This window comes from Elephas maximus, chromosome 1, assembly GCF_024166365.1.
Source record: "Elephas maximus indicus isolate mEleMax1 chromosome 1, mEleMax1 primary haplotype, whole genome shotgun sequence".
In the NCBI taxonomy this organism is placed as follows: domain Eukaryota; kingdom Metazoa; phylum Chordata; class Mammalia; order Proboscidea; family Elephantidae; genus Elephas; species Elephas maximus.
Window position 1 is genome coordinate 48,330,910 of NC_064819.1, and position 9,673 is coordinate 48,340,582.

The 9,673-nt window shown below is 46.6% G+C and overlaps 1 protein-coding gene across 1 annotated transcript in view; it reads right to left on the bottom strand.

Moving 5' to 3' along the window:
- The window catches only part of F13A1 (coagulation factor XIII A chain), a 235,778-nt gene extending 232,521 nt beyond the window's left edge, over nt 1–3,257 (bottom strand). The window contains exons 1-2 of the mRNA XM_049882606.1: nt 3,170–3,257; nt 359–506 (exon numbers count right to left, since the gene is read on the bottom strand). Coding sequence (XP_049738563.1) covers nt 359–488 — 130 coding nt within the window. The 5' untranslated portion in view covers nt 489–506; nt 3,170–3,257. The remainder of the gene's footprint in view (nt 1–358; nt 507–3,169) is intronic.
- Between the last annotated feature and the right edge of the window lie 6,416 nt (nt 3,258–9,673).

A 9,673-nucleotide genomic window follows, 5' to 3' on the forward strand; every position in this document is an offset into this window, starting at 1 on the left:
CATTCAAAAGAGGTTTTCGGAGTCTTTCTTTAAAACAGGAGTCCCTGCGTGGTGCAAATGGTTAACATGCTCAGCTGCTAACCAAAAGTTGGAAGTTCTTGTCCACCCAGAGACACCTCTGAAGAAAGGCCTAAGGATCTGCTTCCAAAAAATCTGCCCTTAAAAACCCTAAGGAGCCCGGTTCTATTCTGACACACATGGGGTCTCTATGAGTCAGGGTCAATGCCATGGCAATTGGTTTGGTCTTCTTTAAAACCAAAGATGGAAGGAGCATCCATTTGTGGGAGGTCAACGGAGGCAAAGGATGCTCACCCAGTGCTGGGGCCAGGGATGGGCCTGGACTAGGCATACCACGTACCTTGCAGGCTGACACCTCGGGGCACCAGGCCCTGCAGCTCCATGGTGGGAAGGTCATCTTCTGCGGCATTGGAGTTGTTGGGTGGGACTGATCTCCTTCCTCCAAAGGTGGCCGTGGTTGTTTCTGACATTCTCAGTTTCACAAGCAACTTGGAGGAAAAACAGAAACATGGAAAAGGACATGTGAAATGAGTTACACATTTGGGACGAGCATTCAAAAATAAAAAGATGTATCTATTTGTGATAGAACTTGAGCAACACATTTCGAGTTTCACATAAATAAAAACTGAAACACGCAATGAGGATATTGTTCCCCAAGGGTCTCTGGGGGATTTGGTGTTTGTCCAAACATATGTAAAACAGAAGACAGAAGGCTTGTTTGAAGAAATGAAGAATGTAGACAGTTTTGGAAGGCAGGGTTTTTTGTTGTTGTTGTTCTAAATCTTCCTAAAGGCAGCAACATTTACTGCAGTATGTATGTACATGTACCCATATCATATAGATTATGAGACCTAAGCAACTTTTAAGAATAAACTCCCACAACCATATCCAAATAAGTGCTGTCCTCCAAAATGTTCATGTTTGCAATTCAATTCAACCAATGTTATTAAGGGCCCTGGGTGGCGCGATCAGTTAACGTTGGGCTGCTAACCTAAAGGCTGCAGGTTTGAGTCCACCCAGAGACTCCTCAGAAGAAAGGTGATCCACTGCTGAAAAATCAGCCATTGGAAACCCTGTGAAGCACAATCTACTCTGACACACATAGGGTCGCCATGAGGCTGTGACCAGGGGCAGATTACCCAATAAGCAAGGTAAGCATGGGCTTACTTGAGCTTACAAACTAATCTGTACTGAGCAATTCCACATGGGTTTCACCACATCTTTGAGGTGTTTATCTGCTGACTGGGTAATCTGTCCCTGTCTGGGATTGTAAATTCGAAAAGGGACTTTGATTCTGCAGGAAGGTTCTGTGGAGTTGGAAGGGAGACAGATGCCAGCCATATCTCGAAGCAGAATCTTTGATGTGGTGAAAAAATGTGAAATTGTTTACTACAGATGATCTGGTAAGCAAGGTAAGCATGGTGCTTACCTTTCCTATTGGATAATCCACCCCTGCCTGTGTCCCAGGCACTCAGGCTACATCAGAGAACAAAACATCAAGGATTTTTGTCCTCACGGGGCTTACAATCTAGTGGCAGCTAAGGGGGAGCCTTGTAACAATTCATAAGTAAACCAGGTAGTGTGTTAGACAGTGATATCTGCTGGGGAAGGAGAATGAAGTAAAGCAGGGCGAGGGAGATGCAGAGCTTGGGAGGTAGGAGGAGGTAGATTGCAAGGTTAAATCAGGTAGACAGGGCAGGCTGTGCATAGACAGCTCTCTAGACTGACCTGGTCAGTGGTGCTAACATTGCTATTGCTCAAGGCATGCTTCTCCTTCCTTTGGGGTTTGTGCAGATACAGGGCCAATTTAAACACTACACACCTCACTGTCCATGCCCAACAAGTATTTGTTGACCAGCTGACCCAATGAATGGGAACCTTGTCTCTGGCTCTAACTGAAGTCTCCCCCCTTAATCACCTTGATTACCCAGTCATGACTCCTGGTGACTCAGCTGTTTTAAAAAACCAGGCACGCCCTCAACAGATGAAGAGTTGCCATTGTAGAGGCAACTAGGGTAGATTGTTCCAGAAACAGGTTGAGCGATGGCAGCCTGGCTGGACAAGAGAACCACTTCCTAAGTTATTTGGTCTTATAAGGAGATAGAAGTCTTTTGGAAATGTAAGGACTGAATAAACAAAAAAACAAAAAAAACATTGCCATTGAGTCAATTCCGTCTCATAGTGACCCTATAGGACACGATAGATCTACCCCATAGGGTTTCCAAGTCTGTAAATCTTTGAAGCGGCCCTGGTGGTGCAGTGGTTAACCGTTTGTCTGTAATCAAAAGGTAGGTGGTTGGAACCCACAGAAGCAAAGTGCCACATCTTTCTCTTGCAGAGCCTGCTGGTGGGTTGGAAGTGCTGTTCTGTTAGTAGTCCAGTGTTTTAACCACTGTGCCACCGGGGCTCCAAAGTCTGAATAGGTATCCATAAATACCTATACGTATATTTATAGACAGTTTTCAGTGCACAGCAGGAGAGGAGGGATGAGAGAGAAAAAGTTCATAATGGAGAGAGCAGGAAAAGGAGTACCCTGGTGGGATATAGCAAGAGTGGAGTGCAGGACACACTGGGGTTGGGAAAGGTTGAGGGAGGTCAGGGCGGAGCAGTGCAGCAGCCTGTTGGGGAGAGAGAGCTTGAAAACTGAACAGCTAGGGAGCTCCAAGCATTGCTAAGTCAAGAGGAGCCTGCCCAGGCCTGGCTGTGTGAGTGCAGCTGGGCAAGGTGCCCCCTCTCAGCAGGTCTGGGGAAGGGAAGAAGCGGCAGTTCATACACAGAGGAATGGGGACGGGCACAGGAGTGGGGAGCCAACCTGAGCGCCCATTCCCAACTAAGCAGACACCTTACCTGGCTTCTCCCTGCAACCTCTGCATCCCCTGCTTAAGAGTCCCCTCCCTGAGGAAAGAGGACTTCTAATTCTCATTTTCTTCCTAGCAGGTAGCTTCAGGAAAGCTTCATGCAGGACCTGAGAGAAGTCCCTGCTGGGAAGTGGGGCTGAGGAGGTGCGGGGTTGAGAGCAAAAGGCTAAAAGAGGACAGTGGGGTGCCTCTCATCCCCACCCCCGGCACCGGCGGGATCGCCAGGGACACGGAAGTGCAGGCAGCCCGGGGCGCTGGCTGCGGGATGCTCAGGTGGAGGGGTAGGGGCTTACCTGTGGTCCCTGCCAGAGGGGCCCTGGGGCAGACCTGGCCGGTGTGTCTCTGGGCTTCCTCAAATGGACGCAGGAAAAAATGACTAGAAAGTTGGCTCTTAAATAACTTCCTAACAGCCCTCTCCCTCCTCCCCTGTCCCACAGGGTTTCTCCTCCCCCTTCTTGACAGCTAGAGCTAGCAAAGAGCTTCAAGGACTTCCCACTTACTTCTGCCTTTCTGTTCTGTTATCTGTTATCCTGGCTTGCTCTCCCTCCCCTGCCCCCTGACTCGCAGTATCTCAGCCCAGCTTGTCTTGGCCATCCCCACCCACAATTCCGTCCTGTGCCTCCCTCACTTGGTTCTGGGAGTGTGAGGCACCACACAGGTCCCTGCACCTTCCTTTTGGTCAGAAGGGCTGGAAGGGGTCTCCCTTTACAAAGTAATGTCTTTGCCATGCAGGGTTGAGAGGCTGGCTGGGTGGCTTGGCAGAAGAGAATTCTGTCCCCTGCAGACAGGTCACACAGAGAGTTGTGACCATGCATAAAGTAAGAGTAATATGTCCCTCTTGTGGAAATAAGGCTGTGGGCATAGGCTGTATTCTTGAATGATCTACACAGCCACAGCCACCACCAACCCAACCACAAGACTTCCTGCAGAAGGTGATGCCTGCCTATGAGGATACCACAAAACTATGTTGGTCTATCCCAAAATAATTGGAGAAAAAGAAAAGAGAATTTTCCTCCTGAAGTTTTCCATATTTTTTTGAGTCTTTGTATTTCTAAATACACTTTTTTTCCAACATGGCTCTTCCTAACCTTCTTTATGGTCTTCAAATATGTGACCCTGAAACTTGATCTGATTTTATAGAGAAAAAAAAAAATGCCATTGGTTGGAATTTCCCTCAGTTTTATGCTACTGAACCTATTATCTTGCCTGTACCGTCACCCATTTTTCCTTCTTTCTTTCTGTAACTAAAGCAGAAAATTTCCCCTCTCCTGGTCCGGGAGCAGTGGTAGTTCAGTGGTAGAATTCTCACCTTCCCTTGTGAGGACCCTGGTTCAATTCTTGGCTGATGCACCTCATGCAAAGCTACCATATGTCTGTCAGTGGAGGCATATACATTGTTATGATACTGAATGGACTTTAGCAGAGTTTTTACATTAAGACAGACTAGGAAGGAAGGCCTGGAGATCCACTTTGAAAATCAGCCAATGAAAACCTAATAGATCACAACGTTCAGGACTATTCCGCATTGCGCATAGGGTTGCCATGAGTTGGGGACTGACTGGAAGGCAGCTAACAACAACTTCTGGTCCAAGACTAAGTGCTCTGAGTTCCCTTCTACCTGTCTACAACGTCACCTTCTTATCAAGGACTTTACTGTACCATTTATCCACTCTTTCTCCACATCTTCAAGCTCCCTTTCTCTGGTAGCTAATTCCATCAGCATTTACACAATTTCAAGTCAAGTTTCTTCAATATTTTTTTAAAACTCTCCCTCCCAGCTATTGTTCCTTCTCTCTCCTCCCCTTCATTGCTAAATTTCTGCCATCTGGCTTCTGCTCCCATCTTTCTGCTGAAACTGTAGGTCAAGGCCATCGATGGACTGTGCCAAAGGGCACGATGCAGGACTTATTTACTGAACCTTTTGGAGGCATTTAGCTCTGATGGCCACTCTCTCTTTGGAGGCCTTTCCCTTGGCCTCTCTGGCATTGCACGCTCAGAGTTTTCCTCTAGTACTGTACAAGCTTCCTTGATAATCTCAGAAACTCCCATGGTTTTCCATTTCCATCTATATCCAAATTGAGATCTTTAGCCACCATAGTTTCCAGAACTTCAGATTCACCTGACTACCAGCCAGCTTCATTTGATGTGTCCCAGTGATAACTCAAACTCATCATTCTACAATTAAATATATAATTCCCCCTGAAAAACCTGTTCCACCTTAGGAGTTCCTATGGCAATAAATGCCATCACCCTGCATCTGGTTGCCAAGCCAGACATGTGGGCACCATTCTTGGCACTTCCTTCTTTCTCTCTTTCAACCCCCAAATCCAATCCTTCAATAAATATTTCCTGTTAAATCTCTTAAATATCTCTTAAATCTCCCCTTCTACACTTCCTATCCCAAAGTGTAGGCTCAGGCCACCACAGCATCATCTCTTGTCAATCACCAGAACCACTTCCTACCACCTCCACCCTCGGTCCTTCCCATCTGTTCTCAACACTGCAGTCAGAGCAAACTTGGTGGCACTCAAATCGGATTATTCTTTGCACAGAGTCCTTCTATGCCTGCTTCCCTTTGCTTGAAGGATAAATTCCAAACTTTAACTGACAAGGTCATATACAATCCATACCCTACTTAAATCTCTAGCCCACCTCTTTTCATTCTCTCTGATATGCTGCTCTACTCCCTGAGCCCTGCCCGGCTGACCACCCTCACTCTGCTCCAGCCACAACGAATTCATTCTCCTGTGCCCTTGCCAGGAGCATACTCCTCACTCCCCCTCTCTCCACAGGTCATTTCTAACTCACCCTCCAGATCTCTGCCTGAATTGCTGAGATGGCCTCCAAGGAGTATGCCTTGTCATCTCGCTCCTCACTCTGGTTATTTTCTGTTTCCTTGGCTGTGTTACCAATCGCCAATCTGACACAAAGGGTCCTTGTCTTTTCCTAAGTAAGAATACATACGAAAGACAAACTTTATCTTTAGCAAGCTTTATTCTGAGTCAAGCAAAAGGAGTCAGTGGTGTACTAAGCCTCTCCAAAAGACTGACTTGAAAAGGGAAGCAAGGATAGGGCTTATATGGGTTCCGTGGAGACAACAGAGTAATGACTATTTAGTGGGCTTCTTTCAAGGGGCGGGTGCTTCTCAAAATGGCGATGTATATTAATTAGGTTGCGCGGGCATCTGGAATCCAAGATGGAACCTGCTGATAGTCGAGATAGAGTCCTCTCGGCAGCCCTTGGCATCGTTTATTATGGGATATAGCAAAAGCGTACTGATCTTTGGCACTACATCGCCATCTTCGGAGGACTAAGGAAGGTTAAACCGTGGTCACTCTTCTTCTGTGCACGCTGAGCCTGTAAAGGAGGAGGGAACTAGAAAAACACTAAGAAAGAGATAGTAATTCATGGGTTGTTTCAAACTTATCATGTTGATAGGGTGGGTTCCTGTTTACCCAGCTTCCAGAGTGTAATCTTTTAACAGCTCTTTTGTTCTGCCAGCACAGTTAACTGTATCTGTCTCAGGTGTACCCACACTAGACTACTTGAGGGTAGGGTCTCTGACCAGAGTTCCTAGGGCTACAGAGGCTGCTGATCCTGCAGTTAACCATAGTCCATGCTTTCCATATCTTTGGCTGGCTGCTAGAGAAGGTGTCATTATACTGTTGTAGTTCTGGCAAACATCCAACCAAAGCGTCCAGAATTCCTAGAAGCCCTCGTTCATGTGGGGTTTAAGTGAGAGTGACCACCCTTGGATCCTTCAGATTAGATAGTTTAGGGGACACAGCTGCCAGGTCCCCTGGGCTTCCTGGCTGAGTTGCTGCCGTCAGGGCAGGCCTGCCACCCCAACCACCCTACACTATCACACTAGTGTCACTTTTGGCCTGAGGCTCATGGATCGTTCTGTGAACACTCGCATGTTAGATTAGCTTTCTAATTCCCCCAAACCACTGTTATGGATTGGATTGTATCTCCTAAACATTTATGTTGAAGTCCTGGCCCCTGTTACCTGTTAATGTTACCTTGTTTGGGAGTAACATCCTTGAATAAGTTGTCAGTTAACATCAGGTCCTATTGGAGTAGGGTGGGTCCTAATCCACTGTAAGCAAAAAGAAAAATGAAACCCATTGCTTTTGAGTCAATTCTGACTCATAGCAACCTTATGAATTCTATGCCTCATAGAATTTCCAAGGGGCTCCTGGTGGATTTGAACCTTTTGGTTAGCAGCCATAGTGCTTAATCACTATGCAACCAGGGTTTCCTCACTCTGAGTGGTGTTCTACAAAAGAGGAAAAGAGACACAGACAGAGAGGGAAGGTGGTGACGACAGAGTTATGCTCCAGCTGCAAGCCAAGGAATGCCTGGGGCAACCCGAAACTGGGAGACACAAGAAAGGAGCCACCCCTAAAGAGTTCAGAGAAAACATGGCCCTGCTGGACCCTGAATTCAGACTCCCAGCCTCCAGACCTGTGAGACAATGAATATCTGTTCTTATAAGCTACTCACTTTGTAGTGCTTTGTTACAGCAGCCCTAGGAGACTAATACAACCACCAACCCAACAGCATGAAAACTGCAATGGCTTTCCTCATGCTTAACAACTGGGGTTAATAAGAGCATCTGAGGGCCCTGAGCACCAGCCATGGATGGAGTTTGAAACCCATCAAAGTTACAGAGCGGTTCTTGACAGTCCTATGCCTTAGAAATCAGAGCCAAGGCTTCTGTCCATATGATGAACCTTGAGCTGTGCTAGAAAATGTGACCTCTGCAGAAGCAGCCTGGGTGCATAGACTCTGAGGCCCTTCAGGATGAGAGGTGTCTTTTACTGCTGAACTTCCCTTACCTGGCAGAGAGCTGGTACAGTGTTGGTATTTAAGAAATGTATTAGGTGGAGTATAGCTGGGAAAATGAAAACCACATTAGGTATTTTTAAAAGAGGGAATTTAACCAAGGGGATGGTTTACACAGGTGGTGGAAAAGACAAGAAGCCAAGCAGGGGAAGGAAAGTCAGCTAGTCAAATAGCAACAGCAGGGAGGGGTTGGTGCCATCACAGCACAAGGGCTGGCGTTATGCATCGTGTGGCAGGACCGGAGCTATGTGGGCCTGTCTGGGGCACTCAAGATTCAACTATTGCCAGAAACACTGGGTGAGGTCAAGAGAAAGAAGAAGAAATATTTTAGGTTGTCCTTTTCTCCTCTTTCACTTTCCCTCCGTGACTATCTTTTACTAAACAGGGACTAAAAGTAATTGACAAAGGAGCATGGGAAACAGCCTGAAAGTTAGCACTGCACCCTCATATCAGGGGTCCCCAAGACCAGCTCCAGATTCAACGATTCACACATAGCACATAGGCATGCTCATATTACAGTGAAAAGATACAAAGCAAAATCAGCAAAGGGAAAAGATACATGCAGTGAAGATAGGGAAACCAGGTATGAGCTTCCAAATGCCTTCTCCTAGTGGAGTCCCACAAAACCACCAAAAAACCAAACCTGTTGCCTTTGAGTCTATTCCGACTTATAGCAACCCTATAGGACAGAGTAGAACTGCCCCATAGGGTTTCCAAGGAGCAGCTGGTGAATTCGAACTGCTGCAGTGGTTTTGGGGACCTTTTGGTTAGCAGCTGGGTTCTTAACCATGGCACCACTAGGGCTCCAGAGCTACACAGGTTGCACTAAATTTCTCCAGCAACGAGTTGTGACAACACAGGTAAAATGGTATCAGGGACGCTCATTAGAGACTTAGTGCCCAGGGTTTTTATTGCGGCCTGGTCACATAGGCACCCTCTGCCTAGCATGTACCAAAATTCTATGCATAACCACACTGTTTGCACAAACAGTTCAGGCATAGTAAAAACCCTGTTGCCGTCAAGTTGATTCTGACTCATAGCAACCCTATATGACAGAGTAGAACAGCCCCATACAGTTTCCAAGTAGCGGCTGGATTTGAACTGCTAACATTTTGGTTAACAGTTGTAGCACTACAGAGTGCATAAGGCCTGCCTTGCCTTCTCATTTTTCTGCAAGAGGCCATGATCCCAAGGTCCCGTTGACTGAAACTTGTAGACATCTGCAATTTACACCCCATTGCCTTCCCACAGGGCAGAGAAAGAATGCCTAAAAATATCGCTTAGGGATCCTGGCTCCTGTTAGAAACAAGCAGCAACCTTTGGGAGTGATGGGAGGAGGGATTGCAAGTCTCTTTACCTTGATTCTTTCAACCTGAGGTGTCACTTCTATGATACAGGCACCCTTCTTTCCAGATAAACCGCCATCTTCCTCCTTCTTGGCAATACTCAAGAAGCAGACTATATTTGCTCAGAGGATGGCTTTTCCAGTAAACTCTATTTGATTTACATGCAAAACTTCACATCCCAAACAAACAAACTAACAAACAAACAAAAACTCAGTCATGTCCAGATGCTACTGGACTTTTCCAGCCAAACAGGACCTGTATTTTATTGGTTGTAGCTGAAGGTCCAGAACTGATGTCATACAAAGATGCCAAACCTTCTGACATGAGTGATAAGTCCTTCCCTTGCGGACACTTTCTCCTCAAGTGCCCTTGAGCCTGCAGGAGTAGGGGGAAAACTTTCCACTCCAGAAGGAGGTGGGGAGGGCAAGAGGGTGGGAGGATAGCTGGGCAGGGAGTTTACAATAATGTTCCAGCTGCAGTAGGGAGCAGTTTGTGAGGTCTAGCTTTTAGTGGCTTTCTACATCCATCCACATCTTTAAGAGGCCTCAGGGGAGTTTTCACAAAGTCTGACAATGACATTTAAAGCACTGGGAAGGAATTTAC